At 37.5% G+C, this 23,463-nt stretch overlaps 1 protein-coding gene across 1 annotated transcript in view; it reads right to left on the bottom strand.

Annotated features, from left to right (window-relative positions):
- SLC15A5 (solute carrier family 15 member 5) overlaps window positions 1-23,155 on the bottom strand; it is a 90,704-nt gene extending 67,549 nt beyond the window's left edge. Inside the window, exons 1-3 of the mRNA XM_019452090.2 lie at window positions 22,795-23,155; window positions 18,423-18,645; window positions 2,791-2,960 (exon numbers count right to left, since the gene is read on the bottom strand). Coding sequence (XP_019307635.2) covers window positions 2,791-2,960; window positions 18,423-18,645; window positions 22,795-23,155 — 754 coding nt within the window. The remainder of the gene's footprint in view (window positions 1-2,790; window positions 2,961-18,422; window positions 18,646-22,794) is intronic.
- Window positions 23,156-23,463: the final 308 nt, after the last annotated feature.

Raw genomic sequence — 23,463 nt, 5'->3', positions numbered from 1 at the left:
TTAAGACTTTAGTGAGATACCATTTTCCACACTCAAATTGGTAAAAATTCAAGAGTTTGACATTACTCTGTTGTAGAGACTGTGGGGAAGTGGGCATTCTCATGCATTTTGGTGGAAACCCATATGGTACAACCACTATGGAAGGGAATTTGCCAAAATATAGCAAAATTGTATGTAAATTTACTTTTTTGGCTTAACAGTCCTACTTTTAAGTTAAGCTAGGGAAAAAATGCAAAGAGAGGATTGCATCAAGCTATTCAGTAGATTCTACTTAACAGCAAAAGCAAAAAAAAGAAACCAAAAGCAACCCAATGTCCGTCAACATGAGATTGGTAAAATAAACAATGGCTTACTACACCATGGAGTACCAGGCAGCTATAAAAAGGAATGGGGCATATTTTCAAATACAATTATGACACGATCCCTAGGTCATATTAACTAAGAAATCAGGTGAGAAAAGTGAGTAGTAATACACTACTGCTTATATAAAGAGGGGAAAAATACATACATGGAGACATACACACACATATAAAATTTTAATATTTTCCCTTATTGCAAAAATGGGAGGATAATTCTTTACAAATGTGTAAACAGGGGCACCTGGGTGGCTCGGTTGGTTAAGCGTGGGACTTTGGCTTAGGTCATTATCTCATGGCTCATGGGTTTGAGCCCCATGTTGGGCTCCATGCTGACAGCTCAGAGCCTGGAGCCTGCTTCGGATTCTGTGTCTTCCTCTCTCTCTGCCCCTCCCCTGCTCCTGCTCTGTCTCTGTCTCTGTCTCTGTCTCTCAAAAATAAATACAAAAACATTAAAAAAAAATTTTTAATGTAAACAAACACCTAAGGGAATAGGAAGGTATATAGGAATATAAATAGACCTTGTTTTGTACATGAATTTAAGATACATGAAACTATTTCCATGACTTAAAACAAAATTAAATTTTAAAAATATGTCTAAGTATGAAGAAAAATGGAACAAATACAGTTAATTGTGTATAAAGTTAGTGACATAACCAGATGGAGAGAAACTATAATAAGTAACTTTAAAAATAATAATTTTGGTGTACATTCCTAGGGTTTATAACATAAAGAAAAACACCTGCAAGAGTATTGAAACTGTTCTCAACAACCATACTGGTGGTGGTAGTGTCAGTCTAAGATTACTAAGGGGGCATCTGGGTGGCTCAGTTGGTTGAGCATCTGACTTCAGCTCAGGTCATGATCTCACCATTTGTCAGTCTGAACCCTGTGTCAGGCTCTGCGCTGACAGCTTGGAGCCTGGAGCCTGCTTTGGATTCTCCCTTTCCCTCTCTCTGTCCTTCCCCTTCTCTCTCTCTCTCTCCCTCTCTCTCTCTCTGTCTCTCTCTGTCTCTCTCTGTCTCTCTCTCAGAATAAATAAATAAACTTAAAAATAAAAACAACAGATCACCTATGGAAGATATTGAAGCTCAACTCATTAATTTGAAAGTCTAAAAATAGAGGAAAAAATTGAACATTTGCTTTCTTTTTCTTATATAAACTGTACTTATGTATAATTAATGAGGAGACATTTCTCTTTATAGAATTATTTCAGCTAATAAAGGAGGAAACAGAATATCACCACCTTGCAACCTACAGTGGAGTATGGACTTGAGCAGAAATTTTCAGTGGGGACTGTTACTGCAAAAGCAGAGATAATCAGACATCACGCCTCTTGGCCAAAGTATATAACACCATCTATGAAGGAATTTTGCCCCCACTCCCAAATCTTAATGTGATCAAGCATCTAGGTCTTTCAGAGAATTTACAGGACATAAGAAGGAGAAATGTCTGACACATGTGGATGTAATGAGAGAAATCGAGAATACGAGAAATGCTCCATGGAATGTTTAGATTTCTTTAATAAATTGAAAAGAGACAGAAATGAAAGAGGAAGAGACAAATGAAAGGGGAATATAGTAGATTTAAGGAACGTATTTGCCATTTGGAATGTACAAACCTTATTTGGATTTGATTTGAACAAAGCAAAAAATAAACAAATTTTTAAAATGGAAGCAGAGGGGTTCCTGGGGGCTCAGTTGGTTAATCGTCCAACTTCGGCTCAGCTCATGATCTCAAAGTTATCAAGTTCAAGTCCCGCATAGGCTCTGTGCTGACAGCTCAGAGCCTGGAGTCTGATTCTGTCTCTGTCTCTGTCTCTGTCTCTCTCTCTCTCTATCTCTCTCTCTCTCTCTCCCTGCTCTTCCCCTGCTGTGTTCTGATTCTCTATCAAAAATAAAAACATTTTAAAAAATGAAAGGTAAATAAAAATTAAAAAATGACGACAGAGATTTTTAACAGTGACCAGATATTCAATGGTGTTAAATTCTCACTGTGTGTCTTTCATTGTGTGTGTGTATGTAATAATGACATCGTGAATATTTTTTAAAGTATGTAATTTACACACATATGCACAAATGAAATGCTATAATGTTTCATTATTGCTTCAAAATTACCAAGAGGGATGGGGAAAAGAGTGAGTGGAGTTGATAATAATTGAAGCTGAGAGCTCGATAGAGTGGTTACATGATTTTTTTCTACTTTTGTTTATGTTTAAAAATAACCCATTAGTAAACCTTTTTTAACAAGGGAAAAGTAAAAGAAATTAGAGATTGTTGATATTCTTGGAGACTTTGTTGCTCTCAAGTGTAGTAATTGGTAGAATCTACAAATTCTGTGAGTTGAAAGAGAAGTTACCGGGGATCAAAGAGGAAGAAATGTGTTGAGAAAACCATGAAAACCAAAAAATTAATGTAGAATGTGGTTTACTTACATTTTTCTGGCTGATGAATCAGGTTACAGTGCATCATATGAAGAGTTATCATGGCCATAAGTGTAGACATAGAAGGAATGAGTAAAACCAGGGCCCAGGCCCCTGAGTGCTGAATGTAAGATATTCCCAGAAAGACAATGGTTGCTTTCATGTTCATGATCCAACAAAACCTGGGGTGCACAGATGGAATTAAAAATACCATTCAGTTACCTCAGACAACAATCACAAATTTTAATGCTTTTATATACATTTCTTTTTAATTTAATTTTTTATTTTTTTAAAATTTACTTCCAAATTAGCTAGCATACAGTGTAACAATGATTTCAGGAGTAGATTCCTTAGTGCCCCTTACCCATTTAGCCCATCCACCCTCCCACAACCCCTTCCGTAACCCTCAGTTTGTTCTCCATATTTACGAGTCTCTTCTGTTTTGTCCCCCTCCCTGTTTTTATATTATTTTTATTTCCCTTCCCTTATGTTCATCTGTTTTGTCTCTTAAAGTCCTCGTATGAGTGAAGTCATATGATTTTTGTCTTTCTTTGACTGACTAATTTCACTTAGCAAAAAACCCTCCAGATCTATCAACGTAGTTGCTAATGGCAAGACTTCATTCTTTTTGATTGCCGAGTAACACTCCATTGTATATATATACCATATCTTCTTTGTCCATTCATCCATCGATGGACATTTGGGCTCTTCCCATACTTTGACTATTGTTGATAGTGCTGCTATATACATGGGGGTGCATGTGTCCCTTTGAAACAGCACACCTGTATCCTGTGGATAAATGCCTAGTAGTGCAATTGCTGGGTCATAAGGTAGTTCTATTTTTAGTTTTTTGAGGAAACTCCCTATTGTTTTCCAGAGTGGCTGCACCAGCTTGCATTGCCACCAACAATGCAAAAGAGATGCTCTTTCTCTGCATCCTCGCCAACATCTGTTGTTGCTTGAGTTGTTAATGTTAGCCATTATGACGGGTGTAAGGTGGTATCTCATTGTGGTTTTGATCTGTATTTCCCTGATGATGAAGGATGTTGAGCATTTTTTCATGTGTCAGTTGGCCATCTGGATGTCTTCTTTGGAGAAGTGTCTATTCATGTCTTTCACCCATTTCTTCACTGGATTATTTGTTTTTTGGGTTCTGAGTTTGAGAAGTTCTTGATAGATTTTGGATACTAACCCTTTCTCTGATATGTCATTTGCAAATATCTTGTCCCATTCCTTTGGTTGCCTTTTAGTTTTGCTGATTGTTTCTTTTGCTGCGCAGAAGCTTTTTATTTTGATGAGGTCCCAGTAGTTCATTTTTGCTTTTGTTTTCCTTGCCTCTGGAAACATGTTGAGTAAGAAGTTGCTGAGGCCAAGATCAAAGAGTTTTTGCCTGCTTTCTCCTCGAGGATTTTGATGGCTTCCTGTCTTACATTGAAGTCTTTCATTCATTCTGAGTTTATTTTTGTGTATGGTGTAAGAAAGTGGTCCAGGTTCATTCTTCTGCATGTCGCTGTCCAGTTTTCCCAGCACCACTTACTGAAGAGACTGTCTTTATTCCATTGAATATTCTTCCCTGCTATGTCAGAGATCAGTTGGCCATATGTTTGTGGGTCCATTTGTGTGTTCTCTATTCTGTTCCATTAATCTGAGTGTCTGTTCTTGTGGCAGTACCATACTGTCTTGATGATTACAGCTTTGTAGTATAGTTGAAGTCTGGGATTGTGATGCCTCCTGCTTTGGTTTTCTTTTTCAAGATTGCTTTGGCTATTTGGGGTCTTTTCTGGTTTCATACAGATTTTAGGATTATTTGTTCTAGCCCTGTGAAGAATGCTGGTGTTAGTTTGATAGGGATTACATTGAATATGTAGATTGCTTTGGGTAATATCGACATTTTAATAATATTTGTTCTTCCTAACCAGGAGCATGGAATCTTTTTTATTTTTGTGTGTGTGTGTCTTCTTCAATTTCTTTCATAAGCTTTCTATAGTTTTCAGTATATAGATTTTTCACCTCTTTGGTTCGATTTATTCCTAGGTATTTTATGTTTTTTTGTGCAACTGTAAATGGGATCAATTGCTTGATTTCTCTTTCTGTCGCTTCATTGTTGGTGTATAGGAATGCAACGGATTTCTGTGTGTTGATTTTATATCCTACAACTTTGCTGAATTCATGAATCAATTCTAGCAGTTTTTTGGTGGAATCTTTTGGGTTTTCCATATAAACTATCATGTCATCTGTGAAGAGTGAAAGCTTGACCTCCTCCTGGCCGATTTGGATGCCTTTTATTTCTTTGTGTTGTCTGATTGCAGAGGCTAAGACTTCCAATAGTATGTTGAATAACAGTGGTGAGAGTGGACATCCCTGTCTTGTTCCTGTCCATAGGGGGAAAGGTCTCAGTTTTTTCCCATTGAGGATGATATTAGCGTTGAGTCATTCATATATGGCTTTTATGATCTTGAGGTATGCTCCTTCTATCCCTACTTCTTGAGGGTTTTTTCAAGAAAGGATGCGGTATTTTGTCAGATGTTTTCTCTGCATCTATTGAGAGGATCATATGGTTCCTGTCCTTTCTTTTATTGATGTGATTAATCACGTTAATTGTTTTGTGGATATTGAACCAGCCCTGCATCCCAGGTATAAATCCCACTTGATCGTGGTGAATAATTTTCTTTCTCCAACAATACATTTATTGTTGGAGCCGGTTGGCTAATATCTTGTTAAGGATTTTTGCATCCATGTTCATCAGAGAAATTGGTCTATAGTTTTCCTTTTTAGTGGGGTCTCTGTCTGGTTTTGGAATCAAGGTAATGCTGGCTTCATAGAAAGAGTTTGGAAGTTTTCCTTCCGTTTCTATTTTTTGGAGTAGCTTCAAGAGAGTAAGTGTTAACTCTTCCTTAAATGTTTGGTAGAATTCCCCTGGAAAGTCATCTGGCCCTGGACTCTTGTTTTTTGGCAGATTTTTGATTACTAATTCGATTTCCTTACTGGTTACAGGTCTGTTCAAATTTTCTATTTCTTCCTGTTTCAGTGTTGGTAGTGTATATGTCTCTAGGAACTTGTCCATTTCTTCCAGATTGCCCATTTCATTGGTATATAATTGCTCATAATATTCTGTTGTTATTGTTTTTATTTCTGCTGTGTTGTTTGTGATCTCTCCTCTTTCATTCTTGAATTTATTTATTTGGGTCCTTTCCTTTTTCTTTTTGGTCATACTGTCTAGTGCTTTATCAATTTTGTTAATTCTTTCAAAGAACAAACTTCCGGTTTCATTGATCTGTTCTACTGTTTTTTTTTTTTTTTGGTTTTGATAGCATTAATTTCTGCTCTAATCTTTATTATTTCCTGTCTTCTGCTGGTTTGGGGTTTAATTTGCTGTTCTTTTTACGCCAGCTCCTTAAGGCATAAGGTTAGGTTGTGTATCTGAGATCTTTCTTCCTTCTTTAGGAAGGCCTGGATTGCTATATACTTTCCTTTTATGACTGCCTTTGCTGCGTCCCAGAGGTTTTGGGTTGTGGTGTTATCATTTTCATTGGCTTCCATATACTTTTTAACTTCCTCTTTAACTGCTTGTTTAGTCCATTCATTCTTTAGTAGGATGTTCTTCAGTCTGCAAGTATTTGTTACCTTTCTAAATTTTTTCTTGTGGTTGATTTCGAGTTTCATAGCATTGTGGTCTGAAAATATGCACGGTATGATCTCGATCTTTTTGTACTTACTTAGGGCTCATTTGTGTCCCAGTATATGGTCTATTCTGGAGAATGTTCCATGTGCACTGGAGAAGAATGTATATTCTGCTGCTTTAGGATGAAATGTTCTGAATATATCTGTTAAGTCCATCTGGTCCAGTGTGTCATTCAAAGCCATTGTTTCCTTGTTGATTTTTTGATTATGATCTGTCCATTGCTGTGAGTGGGGTGTTGAAGTCTCCTACTATTATGGTATTACTATCAATGAGTTTCTTTATGTTTGTGATTAATTGATTTATATATTTAGGTGCTTTCACATTTGGCACATAAATGTTTGCAATTGTTAGGTCTTCTTGGTGGATAGACTCCTTGATTATGATATAATGCCCTTCTGCATCTCTTAATATGGTTTTTATTTTAAAGTCTAGATTGTCTGATATAAGTATGGCTACTCCAGCTTTCTTTTCTGGCCATTAGCATGATAGATGGTTCTCCATCCCCTTATTTTCAATCTGTAGGTGTCTTTAGGTCTAATGTGGGTCTCTTGTAAACAGCATATAGATGGATCTTGTTTTCTTATCCATTCTATTACCCTATGTGTTTTGATTGGAGCATTGAGTCTGTTGATATTTAGAGTGAATACTGAAAGATATGAATTTATTGCCATTATGATACTTTTAGAGTTGGAGTTTCTGATGGTGTTCTCTGGTCCTTTCTGATCTTTGTTGCTTTTGAGATATATATATATATATATATATATATATATATATATATTTATATAAATATATATATAAATTTTTTTTCATCTTTTCTCCCTTCATTGAGTCCCCCTTAAAATTTCTTGCAGGGCTGGTTTAGTGGTCACAAACTCCTTTAATTTTTGTTTGTCTGGGAAACTTTTATCTCTCGTTCATATTTTGAATGACAGCCTTGCTGGATAAAGAATTCTTGGCTGCATATTTTTCTGATTCAGCACATTGAATATATCCTGTCACTCCTTTCTGGCCTGCCAATTTTCTGTGCAGAGGTCTGCTGCAAACCTGATCTGTCTTCCCTTGTAGGTTAGGGACTTTTTTTCCCTTGCTGCTTTCATGATTCTCTCCTTGCCTTAGTATTTTGTGAATTTGACTATGATATGCCTTGTTGATGGTCTGTTTTTTTAATTTAATGGGGGTCTTCTGTGCTTCCTAGATTTTGATATCTGTGTCTTTCCCCAGGTTAGGAAACTTTTCCCACTATGATTTGCTCACATAACCCTTCTACCCCCATTTCTGTCTCTTCCTCTTCTGGGACCCCTATGATTCTGATGTTGTTCCCTTTTAGTGAGTCACTGATTTCTCTAATTCTTAAATCGTGCTCTTTTGCCTTAATGTCCCTCTTTTTTTCTGCTTCATTATTCTCTATAAGTTTGTCCTCTATATCGCTGATTCTCTGTTCTGCTCATCCATCCTTGCTGCCGCTGCATCCATCCGTAATTGCAGCTTAGTTATAGCATTTTTAATTTCATTCTTACTATTTTTTACTTCTTTTGTCTCTGCAGAAATGGTTTCTTATCTATTTTCAACTCCAGCTAGTATTCTTATTATCATGATTCTAAATTCTGGTTCAGACATCTTGCTTGTATCTGTGTTGGTTAAATCCCTGGCTGTCATTTCTTTGTGCTCTTTCTTTTGGGGTGGATTCCTTCATTTTGTCATTTTGAAGGGAGAAAAGGAATTAATGAGGTAGATAAATTAAAATTAAAAAATTAAAATTAAAAAATATTAAAATTAAGTAATTAAACACACACACACACACAAATCGAATAAATGATGCTAGATCTTAGATGTTTTTTTGTCTGGGTGTTGAAAGTGGTTTGACAGATTAGAGAAAAAAAGTGGGGCGGGGGGGAAGAAAGAAAAAAAAAAGGAAACCATTTGAGAATTTGAAAAATGAATACACTGAAGTAGACTAAAATGAGAGAATGGAAGTAAAATAGCATTTGAAAAAATATACACAGAAGTAGAGAATACATAGAAAAAAATTAAAGAAAAATATTTTTATTAAAAATTAAACATAAAAATAAATTTTTCTTTTTCTATATTCAAGAAAAAGGAAAGAAATGAGAGAAAAAAGAAAAAAGAATAAAAAGGAAAAAAGAAATGGTTTGAAAATTTGAAAAAGTGAATAAACTGTAGTAGACCAAAATAAAATGATGGAAGTAAAATAGAATTTTAAAAAAATTTACATAAAAGCAAAAAATATAGTAAAAAATTAAAAAATATTTTTAATAGAAATTGAAGGTAAAAATGAAGTTTTTCTCTTTCTGCATTCAAGAAAAAGAAAAGAAAAGAAAAAGAGGAAAAAAAAGGCGATTGTTTGAAAATTTGAAAAGGTGAATAAGTGAAGTAGACTAAAATAAAATGATGGATTTAAAATAGAATTAAAAAAATTTATACAAAAGTAAAAAATATAGTAATGAAAATTAAAGAAAAATATCTTTAATAAAAATTGAAAATAAAAATGAATTTTTTCTCTTTCTGTTTTCAAGAAAAAGAAGTGTAAAAGAGAAAAAAAAAGAAAGAAAATTGAATTCAATCTGCTAACAGATTGAAGTAGGACTGAAATTACTTCTTTTTCCCCTAAAAGTCAGTCTAGGTATCGCTTTATAGTCCATATACTAAGTAGATGGTGAGACTTGTGTTCTTGAAGAGCAAGGTTGGCCCAGTTGGGCGGGGCTCAGTGTAACGGCTCTGCTTTCCACTAGATGGCGCTGCTAGCCTACTGAGGTGGATTATTGAAGTCCCTGTAGGTGCGTATGCGCATGTGCCGGAGGGGTGAAAATGGTGCCACCCAGCTACCCAGTCTGTTCTCCCAGATCAGCAATCACACACCTGTCATCTGTCTTCAGCTTTCGTCCACTCCCTGCTTTTTCACTCTCTGTGACCAGGCCCCAGGCAGTACCTCTCTCCTGAGTTTTGTCTCATATGTGGCTGCTTTCCCAAGCCCCTTACTTCTGAAGGACTGCAGCTTTGACCCGTTCTGCCCCTCTGTGGAGGGTCTTACCGAGCAATGGCCGAATGAACAATGGCTGAGTGTCGACTGCACCCTGGAACGCTTGCTGGACCCTGCTGCTGCCAGTGCCCCGATACTGTAGCCAGGTGCCAGCCTGCCCCCGAAAATGTTCATGAGATGGTGTAGCAGCAGCTTTTCAGGGATTAGGGAAGATCACAACACACATCTGGCACCAGGATTCACCCTTAATGACGTTGTTCCAGCACCAGAGAATGTGGCCACCCTCTGGGGTCTGCTGGGACCAGGTGGCTTCAACAGTCTCTACCAAATGTCCTTCCAGCAGTGAACCGTTTTTCCCCATGTGGCCCGAGATCCTCCCGGGTCCCACTCTGTTCCTGGTGATTCTCCCTTCCCACCAGAGCACCGCCACGTATGGAGCTGCGGAGTTGCAGACTCTGCACTCCTCTTGTTTACAGTCTTAATGGAATTTAAACCTTCTCCTTTCTCCTTTTTTTAGTTTAGTCCCTGCAGCTGTTTCCAATTTTCTACTTTCTCTCCAGCTGCTTTGGGGAGGGGTGCTTTTCCCGTATTCTCGCCCCCCCCCCCAGTCTCCGTCCTCTCTCCACTGGCAAAAGCACCTCCCTTCCTGTGCCTCTCGCTCCCCATGTTCACTTCTCCGCGCCGTGTACCTACTGAATTTTGTGGTTCAGGTTGTGCAGATCGTTGTGTTAATCCTCCAGTCAGTTTTCTAGGTGTGTAGGATGGTTTAGTGTTAGTCTGGCTGTATTTCATGGATGCGAAACACACAAAAAACTTCCATGCTGTTCTGCCATCTTCGCTCCTCCCGCTTGTATATACATTTAAGCTATAAAATTGTGGCATGTTGGCTAAACTAGAATTTTCTTTTTTTTTTTTTTTTGAATTTTTTTTTAATGTTTATTTACTTTTGAGACAGAGAGAGACAGAGGATGAACGGGGGAGGGTCAGAGAGAGAGAGGGAGACACAGAATCTGAAACAGGCTCCAGGCTCTGAGCTGTCAGCACAGAGCCCGACGCGGGGCTCAAACTCATGAGCCGTGAGATCATGACCTGAGCCGAAGTCGGACGCTTAACTGACTGAGCCACCCAGGCGCCCCTGAACTAGAATTTTCAAATATTGTTTATTAGATTTCTTAGTAAGTGTATACATATCAGCTATGGAGTCTTAACCAATTTTGTCATCTGTGTTTCATTCCTTTTGAGATTACATGTGGAAAGAATGTGTTCTCTTATCTAAAGTAGAAGTTGGCAAACTTTTTCTACAAAGGGCCTCATAGTAAATATTTTAGGCTTTGCAGGCCATATAGTCTCTACAGCAACGACTCATCTATGTGTTGTGGTGTTAGAGAAGCCATACACAATACTTCACTGAATATGCCTAATGAATCTGGAAAAAGTTGCATGGTTTAAGAGTTGAATCTTCCTATTTATTCCACTTTTCAGAGTATGGGCAAACTCAGGTTATATCTAGACAATGCATTAAACCAAAGACACGACTGTCATTTGAATAAAACTTTCGGTATTTCTTCCCAATGAATAGTATTACAAATAAGTACCTAAACTAGCAGTCTGGTTTGCTAGTTCTGGGGAAATAATCTCTGCCTGTCAACCTTGCATTGGGTCTAATGAATTATTAGAATGCATTGTTAGAGTCACATTGTAGAGGGGGGTCTTAACATTAAATTAAAACATTTACTGAGGTAGAATTAAATACAGTAAAATACCTGTTTAAATATATAGTTTTATGAGTTTGGGTAAGTGTTTCAATTGGGCAAACACTAATAGATCTAAGTTTTAGAACACTTAACCTTATCATTAAGATTTAAAGGGCCTCCCTGATTAGATCAGGCCTATGCAGGATTCCGGGATAATCTCTTCCTTGATTACTTTAAAATCAAATGATTAGAAACTTTAATTACACCACACAATCCCTTCACTTTTGCCATATAGCAACATAATCAAGGATTTATACCCTGTCATCTCTGCCATATTCTGTTGGGTGGAGTCAGGTCACAGGCTGTGCCCAAACTCTGGGGGATGGGTCTGTCAAGAGTATGACCACTATGGGTCATCCTCTGGCATTTCCTCTACTTGTTCTAATTGATCCACTCTTCCTTCCTTTTCCCTCCCTCGCTGTCTCCCTCCTGTTTTCCTCCCCTCCCCCCGCTCTTCCCTCGCCTCTCCTCTACTTCCTTTTTATCTCCTCTAAGTGAAAAGAGAGTCACCAGGCAGGACTGGCTACGGGAAAGGGATATTAAAGGTCTGAGGAGAAAGGAAAATGTTAGAACTAATCTAAAGGAGGAGGAGAGAGAGAAGACTGGATACTGGATACTTGCTATAGGTAATGCCAAGGGGGCCACACAGCTCTAGGCCCACAATAAAAGACTAGTAAATAAGTATTTGATGAATAACACAGCATCTCATAAAAAAATCAACTGATCAAACAACAACATAGAACAATAAACTGAATAATTGACCTAGGAAAGTAATCAAACATGAAACATGGCCATGCTGAGGAAACTGGTTCGCTATTGTCCACTAATGGAAACTTGTCACGATGCAGGTGAGACACACAGAGTTTTGTAGGACAACTGGGGAGAGTCCCTAGGCTCAGCCTCCGGTCATCCTTTCATGCTGCACACTTGAGCTGTGGCTGTCAGCAACCGAGAGAAGCTGGAGCCCGCAAGCAGTGTTATATTTCTTTCAATCTTTAGGAAACCCCCCTTTTTTTAAATGTTAAATGTTGCTGAGAAAATCCAAGAAGACATTGTGTGGCTCTTCTAAACACCACATGGTGATGTAAACGAAATTACTCTAAAGAAGGTCAAAGAAAATTACAATTATTCCAAGACTTAAATCTTGTGAAAGGTAGTTAGAAACAAAAGAATTATAGTGCTGAATATCTAGGTATAGGAAGAGATTTCACATAAAGTACTCCATGTATTTTAACAGATGCCATCCGACCTATTTGATTGTGTAATTTTCCGAAAGAATTACCTAGTACAGGCATGTTTTATATATGTCTTTATTGATCCATGGACAGGATAAGCCATAGATAATTAAGGGGGAAATTGTATATGTATCAACTGTAAAAAAAATAAGAGAAATAAAAATCTACCATGTTCAAACTCACCATTAAGACTCCTTTCATCTCATAGCTCACTAGCAAATTGAGTATATAAAGCACCTCTCACACAGAAAGTCAGAGAGCAAAGCACTAAAGCAAAATAAATACCAGTGATTAAGGAAAATTGAAAGCAGCAGTAAAAATATGTTTCTTTAGTCTACTTTTAAATACAGACTGGGAACTGCAAATAACGGGGAGTACATAGAAATCTGATTTTTTTTGTCTTCATGATCCTATGGTATTGAATACAAATAAGGGGGGGAAAACTTGTTGCTAAAACCTCAGCAATCCTTTTGAGATCATTTCTTTTAAATATTTGCCTTACCTTATTTAGTAATCATTATTAGAGTCGCTCGAATATTTTGTCATGTCTTAGATGGACCAAGTTTCACATACTTCAGTGTTATTGTAAGTGATTTTAGGGGAAATGGTTTGAAATGGTTTTTCTTAACCTGAGGAGGAAAGCTTTCAGGTGTTCATGGTGGTAGTGGACAATTTACGGAGTTCAGGGAGAACATTTTATTCTGTACTGAACAATATTGAGATAATTCACCAGGGGATTGGTGGCTCTTCAATGGGATAGAATTGAACTGTTCGGAAGCGTCAAGGAAACACTTGGGCGCTGAAACCCTGGTGGATGGCTGTTGTCAAAGGTTGCTTCTTTTAGTAGAAACATTGGCCCATTGAAGTACTTCAGAGAACACTCTGGTAGCCATGAATTTGGGGAAAGAAGGATCAAATGGAATTTTTACAGGTCTTACTGTTTATCCATACTTTTTTTTCAACGCTGCAGTTAAAGAAGAGGAAATTTAATAAAGGAAGATATTGATTTTGGCGAAGAGATAGTATGATTAAAGTAAAAGGTATATTTTTAAATAAGAAATTTAGGAGAATATTTCACTCTTTCTCTCCCTGCCTCTCCTTCTTTTAACTTACCCTCATTCACAGTTGCTCCTGTGTATCATTTTCTTATTTCCTTAAGAACTTTAGACTATCGCATATTTACTGATGGAAATAAGTCCCTAGTCATGTACCTACTAATTTTAAATGCAACCACTCAGGCTTTAAGAAAAAGCAGGAGCAGTAAGTCATGTAAGAAATCTGTCTTTCTTTTCCTCAATATTCTTTGGTTTCCAAGATTGTATGTTGGAGAGGAATTCTGAGTGTATTTCCTGAAAGCTTACAACTTTGGCAAAGTTAAAGGTGGTGCCTATTGTTATAAGAGTAGGTAGGTAGCATTTGTTAAACTTGAGTAGGACCCGTGCAAATAGAAGTTTGGAAGATTTCTTTTGTATATTTTTTAAAACCTTTATTTATTTATTTTGAGAGATAGAGCATGCAAGTGTGCAGGGAAGGGTCAGAGAGAGAGAGAGAGAGAGAGAGAGAGAGAATCCCAAGCAGGCTCCCCTCCGTCAGCGTGAAGCCTGATGCAGGGCTCAGACACAGGAGAACTGTGAGATCATGACTTGATCCAAAGCTGGATGCCTAACCAACTGAGCCATCCAGGCACCCAGTGATTCTCTTAAAGCTATTTACAGGCTATTTCTCAGTATGTAACTCACATGATATTTTGAATATTAATACAGTTATTCCACAAACTGCTTTGATTTTGATGGCTGAAATGTACTTCATAAATTATGATTTTACTACTGCAGAATTCAGTAGATTCATATTTTGTTTCTCTTCTCAAGGATCATGTAGATTTTCTCATTCAGATGGATTTTTAGGTGTGGTGAAAAATTGCTATGAATCATCAAAACTTTCCAAAGCCGCGTGGCATCCAGTGTGTGCACTCACTGTTTAGTTTCATATCTTTTCAAGGTATCCCTAGACCACATTGGAATTCCCTTCCCTCAAACTTCTGGAATTGTTTTCACAATTCCGAAGCACTTGATAAATGTGTACATTCCCTAGCGATGCTTTCAGGAAATTCTGATCTAAGTGGTTGTGGGTGGGGTCTGGAAAACATTTTTAAATAAAGCCCTTAAGTGATTCTTAAAAGTAGGCAATTGCTTGAGAGCAGTTGTTCTTAAACCTGACTACTTAGGCAGCTTAAAAAAAAAAAAAATTCTGGTCTCTCAGTCTCACCTCAAACCAATATATTTGGAACCTTTGATGTCAAGGCCCAGGAATCAGTATTTCTTTTTTTTTTTAAGTTTATTTTTGAGAGAGAGAGAGAGAGAGAGAGAGAGAATGAGTGCGAGAGGGGCAGAGAGAGAGGGAGACACAGACTCCAGGCTCTGAGCTGACAGCACAGAACCCAATGTGGGGCTCAAACTGGTAACGGTGAGATCATGACCTAGGCTAAAGTCAGAGACTTAACCAATTGAGCCACCCAGGCGCCCCAGGAATCAGTATTTTTAAGATTCCTCAGGTGACTTTTATGTACATCTAGGATTGAGAATCGCTGCTTTCAAACAACACTCAAGTAAATATTAAACAGCTTCAGAAAAAACATTCCGTGGGATAACAAATTTTTACCTCTCGTGTTTCCCTAAGATAAAAGTTACTAAATTCAAGTAAGTATTAACATCAGAATATTTTAGTGGGAAACAAATATTATATAGAATCAATTTGAGTACTAGATATTCAAAATTTCTGGGATGGAATAAGTCAGTCTCTAGACTTTTTGAAGAACTCCACCAATATTCTATTTGGACTTTCAAATCATGTATAATTCACTCTGGTAACTGGTTAGCAACAGACTATGATATGCAGATAGGATGCAAATTATCAGGTGAAGTAACTAGAGAAATGTGGAAGCAAGATTTGAAGTTAATTGCAGTAGAATTTAAAATTATGGTTATAGACAGACTTAATTATCCACCTTTCTTTTTGCTTCCAGAAAAGATTCTGCACAGGTGTATTTACCTAGATGATCTCCAGTGTGGTGACTCTTAATTGCACATCTCAGATTTTGGAAAATGCTGGAAGAGCCAGGTTCTAATCTAGATAACAGCACAAGAATGTTGGCAGATTAGTATGCCTCTTGATTTCAGGGAGTTTAGCTATATTCTTTCAATAAGGTACATAGTTGAGGAAGATCCAGTACCAGATGGTGATGTTGGCTGGGAGTGGTTTTCTCACCTACACTTGGCAGCCCCACTCGGAAGTGGGGCTTTCAGTGCTCGAGACTTCCAGTCTATACTATTTAACATGATCATTGGGAAGCTTTAGGTGGTATAGATGCAATGACACGTCTCATTAAAGGTCCTGTAACTAGGAACATCTGACATCTGTGCTGAAAATAGAACTGGATGCAGCCTTCAAGTGGTTACACATTCAAGTGGTATGCTGGTTTTTAAAGATACTACTGAAATTCATTATATTAACCAAGCTTGTAATTTCTCTACACACTTTTGACTTGGAGAAATAGATTTTATATTAATGTGCTGCCCATTTAAAGATGGCCTCCTCCTAAACAGGTTCCCTCTTACCCAGAATTTAGACAACGATTTTAGCTGAGGACTTACTAGTCATTTAATTATAGTAACAGCTACCCTAATTTGAATTCCTGTGATGTGCTAGGGTACTTTATATAAAATAAGCTATAAAACAGCCCTCCAAGTTAACCCCATTTTGTGGATGAGGGACTGGTGCTTTGAGAGGTTAAGGGACCCGCTGAAAAGCATAAAACTCCTCTGACAGAGCCAGGATCCCATCAGTTTGCCGGCTGCCCAGTTGGATCCCTGTCCATCTTGCCACCAGCCCCCGCAGTATATACAGCAATAGAGTTAACATTCTTTTCTATAAATTACAAAAAGCAGTTGCTCATAGTTTTCCCGTAGCTTGATTTTAGGAACTTAAAATCAAAAAAACAAAAATCAAAAAACTGAAACAACCAGATTCAGCCTTCAAGAAGCTTGCCTTCCAGGGGGGTCCTTTATAACATGAAAGAGTAACACCTTGATTCCTCATGCACATTTCTAGGTGCTTTAACTTTAGGTTTTAAAGATTCTGCATGATTCTTTCTATTAGAGATTTTAGTAAAATTAGGAAATAATAAGAAGCCAAATTGAAATGTGTTCATCCTAAATTTGGCCTTGCTCCTCCCAGCTGCAGAAATTCATTTTCACCCTGCTCCCCATCCCCCTTTTAAAGGCCTAAAGTACAAACCCATTGGGAGTCCCCCCCTTTCCCAAAGGAAATATTTCATTCATATAATGTCTCCTTTGTAATCAACACTGAGAAATGTCACTTTGATTAAACACAACTCTGAATGACTAAGACCACAGTACAATAAATTCTCCAGAGCTATCTTTCAGAACAACTGATTGCTCTCCAGTCTTAATCCTCCAGAGTCTTATTTAATCAAAATGATGTTGCTAATTAAGGATTAAAACCTCCGAATAGAATAAAAAAGAAGGATTTTTCTTTCTCCTTTGGGCAGGTCAAGGAGGCAGAATTTGCTATAAGGAAGTAAAGAGTCCCTTCCACCCTTGGTAAAACTGCATTTTTTTCTGACGTTTGGACTGAATCCAAAACAGGCCTGAGTGCTTTGTAATATTAATATAACTGGGAAGAAAGAAAGAAAGAAAGAAAGAAAGAAAGAGGGAAGGAGGAAGGGAGGGAAGAGAAAGAGAGAAAGAAAAAGAGAGGGAGGAAGGAAGGAAGAAACTGCCTTGGATAGTTACATGGTTATATATACCTAGATTATTGATTCTAAATTTTTTCATTTAATGATTTTAATATGAATTTTCTTTAAATGTTTTGTCTGATTCTGTCTGTACATTGCTTTTTCCCATTGCTAACATTGATGGAAAGACAGAATATTTAGAAAAAATGTTGGCAAATCATTTCACAGAAACAGGGGAACAAAAGAATGTATCTCAGATCTACTTGATATTCCACTGATGAGTAATAATAACAACAAAATTTGCTAGTAAACGCTGAAATGCTCTACTTTAAGATCCAAATTTTATTTTTTTGAATCTGTATTCGATAACAAAAATTGATTCTAAAACCACATAAAGCTGTGTAAGAACTCACTGAAAGAGAAAAAGATTTACAGAAAGTAGTTAGATTTTCATGGAATCCAAACTCTTTTAGGTGTTAGGGGTGAAGTGGATGCAAGACAGAGGTACTGGTTGATGTTTCAACAAGTTGCAAAATATAATTCAACAAATTGTATTCAAATTGTGTTCAACACATTTAAAAAATTTACAATTTGTAGAATACAAAAATTGTAAACTGCAATTCAACAAATTGTAAAATACTTTTTATCTTCTCTGCACTAACCTGTGCATTTATAACCTCTGCCACATTAGTCTGCTACAGTGTAGACATAACTAACAACAGCTACCATTTATTGACCACCTACGATGTGCCAGGTTCTCTGCCCACAATGCACACATTATTACCTCTAATAAAACCCAAGAAGAGGTATCATTATAACCCTCCATAAATGATTAAACTGAAACTTATAGAGAATAAATGACTTGACCAAGGTCAGATAGCTTGTGTTAAGTAGAGTTGAGACTTCTACCCAGGCCTGTTTGGCTCCAAAGCCACCTTGTATTTAATATGATAAGCCACTTGTTTATTTGGAAGATTAATTTATCATTGCATTTCAGGAAGGTGCTGGTAAGCTGTGGTGGTCTGTACCTGACTCACAGGCTCCCACAGTTCCTGGCTGAATCATTGTCACAGGCATTGTCACGTCCTCACTTACCCAACCCAGTCAATGACAAAAACTGAATTACTACCATCAACAGGGTACCAGAGAGCAAACAATGAGAAATCCCAGGAGGGAGAGGAACATCATAAACCTTGTTTCTCTTCTAGCCAGTGCTACTTACCAGTTAAAAAAAGACATTTGTTTCTGGGATCCATACTCCTGAAGGCTATAAGCATCCGGTGGACAAATGATGGCTCGCGTTCCTCCTGTGCCAAGGCAGATGAACAATAGTGCCATGTAAAACAGCCTGTTCTGCTCCTTTGTTGGTATATTGTTAATCATATGGTGTGTGCCTATATAGAAATCTTCCAAGGGAAAAGCAACCACGGATAATAAAACAGTGCCTGTAGAGAGAGAAAAAAGGAGAATAAATATGGCACAGACCAACCGAATCACCAGACCATGTTATAAATAAGGTTTTAACTCTGAAAGTAGCATCATTGTGTGATTGTCTTATCAAAATATTTGTTAGTCACTGCGATTCTGGAGATAGCATGATTTATCTAAATGTGAAAACTCCCTTCAATATGTCTTTTAATGAATCCAGAAGCCTAGTTCTTTCCCCTCTCAAATTTGACGTATCTTTTCTCTCAGATGTATAAGGAAATCATGTCCATTTTAACAGAATTTGGAAATATGTCATATGAGAAGCTAGAGATGCCTGTAATCTCACGCCCCAGAGCCAACCACTGTTAGTAAGGGTTATTTGTTCTCGGTCACTAGAGTGATAGAAAACTCGAAGATCTCAGACATGTCAAAAGCCTGCTAAAGAAAATGTTTTAAGGAGAACATTATCAGAATTGTAAGAAGAACAGAGTCTCTTTTCCTTTTCTACTCTCTTTCTCCTTTTAATGCCCTTTGATTTCTCTCACTGAGGCAGCTGGGCAGAGCCATCTTGGCACACACAGAGGTAAGAAGGTCAGGTGGGTGAAGCAGTGCAAGCCTAGAGGAGGGAAAGACAGGAAATGACAGGGCTGGGGCCAGTCAAGCCTTCTCACTTCCATCTCGCAGGGACCACACTTGAGCACTTTCCTTGTTTGATAGAAATTTCATACTTTTGCTAAGCTCTTTAAATTCTGCAAAGCAATTATATGTATTATATTGTTTCATCCTGGAAAAGCTTTGTGATGTCAGAGGTAGATTTTCTCTTATTCCAATTTTTCAAAGAAAATAGATCAGATTTAGTGAGGTTAAGTGACTTGCCCAATGTTACAGAGCAACCGTGATGTTATCTGCCTCTTTTTGTAATTCCCATCAAGTGGTCAAATCATCTTATTTATTTATTTATTTACTTATCAATTTGATTAGTGAAAAATGCTTCTCCCTGTTACTTTCGTCTTCCATATTTTAGATTAATTTGGCTTTCGTATTTTTGATATAAATTTTTACATGGTGGTTTTGTGTGGTTAATTTTCTCAATTAGACTATAAGCTCCTAAAGGCAAAACTTAGGTCTAATATTTTATCTCCCTCTTACAATGGCTTTTATAATGTGAAGAATATATGCACTCAATAGCTGCTTGGTAACAAATTGATTTATCATGAGAGTGGGCCCTTTAGATTACTGAGGTTGAGATGTTTCCTGTCAAGTTTGGCCAGATGTGATACCAACTGCTTTTTCTCTGCCACTCAGTCCACTTGTCTCTGGAAGGGTGATGTGAGGCCTGGCTAGGCTAAGGGCACCCAAAGGGGATGGGCAGAGAAGTTACTTCTTGCAGCAACCATATATTTAAAGACAAACACTTTTAAAAATATACATTTGTTTACTTATTTTGAGAGAGAGAGAGAGAGCACTCACAAGCAGGGGAGGGGCAGAGAGAAAGGAGAGAGAGAATCCTATGCTGTCAGTGCAGAGACTGACCCGGGGCTCAAGCTCACAAAGCATGAAATCATCGCCTGAACTGAAATCAAGAGTTGGATGCTTAGCCAACTGAGCCACCCAGGCGTCCCTAAAGACAAAACACTTTTACCTTTGTGTACATTAGAAAGATGCTTTGCTTCCATCTTTTGAGAAAATGTAATATGTTGATTTCATTGGATCAAAACTTTATTTTTATCTGTTGTAAAATTGATGTAATAAAAATACAAGTCTATTACACGTATGATAGAAAGTCTCCTGTTTGATGTGTGCTATTGTGCACTACATAATCAGCACACATACTTCACAGGTCTTTGTAAAACACCAAGATGTGCTATCTCCTCTGCTAGGTCGTGGGGCCCCACTGGATTTCCTCTCCAGAAGCTAATGAGTCCATCAGAGAAGACAGACATACAGGTGGAAATTATATTATAATGTGCTAAATGAAATTATAGAGGTTTGATTAGAGTATGGGTGAGCACAGAGAAGTGAACAACATGGGTCTTGAAGGAGGGACAGGATTTTTCAAGTCTTGGATATGGGGCAGAAACATAAAGGAAGGTTGAAAATTTCAGACATACGAAAAAGCATATGTAAAATTTTTAAAGAAGGGTAGTAGACAAGAAGTTCAGCATGGTTGAGGTCACATATTGACACAAAAGTCTGGAGAGGTAAATTTGGGACAGATTGTAGAGGTTCTTTTGTACTAAGTTGGATTTTGTTTTTTTAGACAATACAGCCAATATATAGATTTATTGGCTGAGGAAGTCAATGTTGTTAGTAGAAAGGTATATGGATTGGAGTCATACTGATAGACCAGTAAGTAGGCCATTGTAATGATCAAGAAAAAGCAATCTGCAGTTTTGAGCTAAGGTTTAACATTGGAAATAAAAGACACATTTTTGATAGAACCTCTGATACTCAGTGACTGGTTGGAATTTGATGGCAGCTGTTGAGTGGGGGCCAAGGAAATAGCTTTTAGTAAGAAAATGAATGGTTATGGAGTTGACGTAGGTCTTTTGTTGGTCAAATTCTAAAATTGGGACTTCAGTCCTAGTCTGATGGCTTACACAAGAATTTAGACTGATAGGAATCACCATGTTAAATAAGAAGTTACCAAAATCTATGGGTGTGGTCTCTTACCAAATTCAGAAGAGAAACCATTCAGATGCTTGCCTAAATGTCTCCTTATCAGAAAACATTCCCAGATACAGAATAGTAACCATGTCACTGTTTAGTCTCCCCTGTCCCCTTACTGAGCCATATTTTTCATCATAACAGTACTGAGCACCTGGCATAGTGTCATTTGCTTGTTTACATTTCTCTTTCTTTGGAAAGTCAACTCCAACAGAGAAGAGACTGCATTCTTCCTCTGTTGCATTCCCAGATCCTGGGACAATGCCTGGCACAAAGTGGTCACTGAGGAATGTTTGTTGAATGTTGACTGAATATTTGCCATGCAGTGGCTTTGTTTTTATTTAACAAAACTGGAGCAGTGAAGAAGTTATAAGTTTAAATCACACTCTATTGGATGAATGGTGAAGGTAATTGATCACCTGCTGGAAATTGGGTGATATGTTGCATACCTGATATCCACCCCTTCCTCATTTATCTCCTCCCCTGTTCCCCCAAACCTGCATTTCTGCTACACTTCTCAGTAATGGTGAATTGCATACTACCTTCCTAAGTTCCTCAGCTCAGAAACTTGGAGTTAATGTTTGTTTTTCCATCATATTTGTTCTCTTATTTAGTAGCCAAGTTTTAATGTTTTTTTTTTTTTTCCATGTTCTCTCCTGGATTGACATTTCTCCTAGACTGTCCTCTGAGGTGTTCTGGTCTCCCTGTATAAAACCTGTCACTGTGGTTGTCTATCCTTTTTATTGAAGAAAAACATTTCCCAACTGTTTTAATTATATCTTCAGTGACTCTGTTGTCCAGAAGAACAACATAACTTTTCAGCCCCAAGTTCCAGACTGTTCATCAACTTATTCTCTATACCGTATCAAACAATCTTGATATCTCCCCAACATTTCTCACAATCTCTTGACTCCCAAACTTGTGTAGATTATTTATTTTTCTCTATATAAAGAAGCACAGTGTAGTGCTTGAATTCATTCATTTGTTTAGCATATAGCCATAGTTCATAATATAGAAATCATGCCTGCATATGCAATCTTAATTACTATATGGCTAATTAAGAACCACCTTTTGATGAAAACATCCTCAATTATTCTACGTGAACTTCAAAACCCTTCTTAGCACATTTCATTGTAGTTGCGAAGCAAGTGAACTTCAGGTTTCACATAGAATTTGTCACGAATTTCGGCTTGGGGCAGGAAGGGGGAAAGGAGCGCATTTGAAGCACAGAAGACAGACACGTAAAGAGGTAATTATTATAAAAGATAATCAGTGCAACGATATAGGTATCAAAGCATCCACACATCCACACTCACACATACGCACAGATGTTTACTAGCATCCCTCAAATAATACAAAGAATAGTATAAATTGAAACAATACTCTTCATTTATCACATTTTAGGCTAACAGCAAGATAAGGATAATAGAAAGTGAAAACTCTACCAAAAAGCTATTCAATTGAGTTGCAAAACAATCCAGTGAGAAGAGGACACTCACCTAGAAAATGTAGACATAAGCAAACATATACCACTTTGTTTCTTCTTAGACGGACATCAGCAAGCCATCCCACAAACACAGGGGTAAGTATTGAAGTTCCAATAAAACACAAGTTCAAAATGGCTGCCTGGTAATTGAGGTAGCCAAGCTTGACAGTGCAAAAGGGGATCATATTGCAGACGACTTCAAAGAAAATGAACCTCTCACACAGCTCCACCAGAAACAAACAGATTCTAACCCGAATTTTTTTCACAGAGTATGATGAAGAGAAATAACCAATATGTCTTAGAGTTTTCTCCTTCTCAGTGCGGTGATTTAAGGATATTTCTTCATCCGATATTTCAAAGTCTGTAACAGACATGACTACCCTCCTTGAATACAACTTTTGTTAGTGTTTTGAACTTGGTGATTTTTTTTACTCCCAACCCTCTAATGAAAAAATAAATAAGATCTTTGCTTTGAATTTCACAACTCCATGCTGAAGTTTCATACTCTTTTTGCACATTAATGTTGTTCATTTTGATGATCCGGGAGCATGGGGGAGGAGACACAAGTGTTTAAATGTTCATGGTAGACCAGCATAGCCAAATCTGATTTGTTTGTCTAATTATTTAGAGGCTAATTAGGCTTTTCCTCCAAACTTATATTGTATGACATGAATCCTGTTGC

The sequence above is a fragment of the Panthera pardus genome, unplaced genomic scaffold, assembly GCF_024362965.1.
Source record: "Panthera pardus isolate Hobbes unplaced genomic scaffold, ASM2436296v1 HiC_scaffold_6, whole genome shotgun sequence".
Taxonomy (NCBI): domain Eukaryota; kingdom Metazoa; phylum Chordata; class Mammalia; order Carnivora; family Felidae; genus Panthera; species Panthera pardus.
Note: the sequence above shows the minus strand (reverse complement) of the source record. Positions and strands in the feature narration are given on the sequence as shown.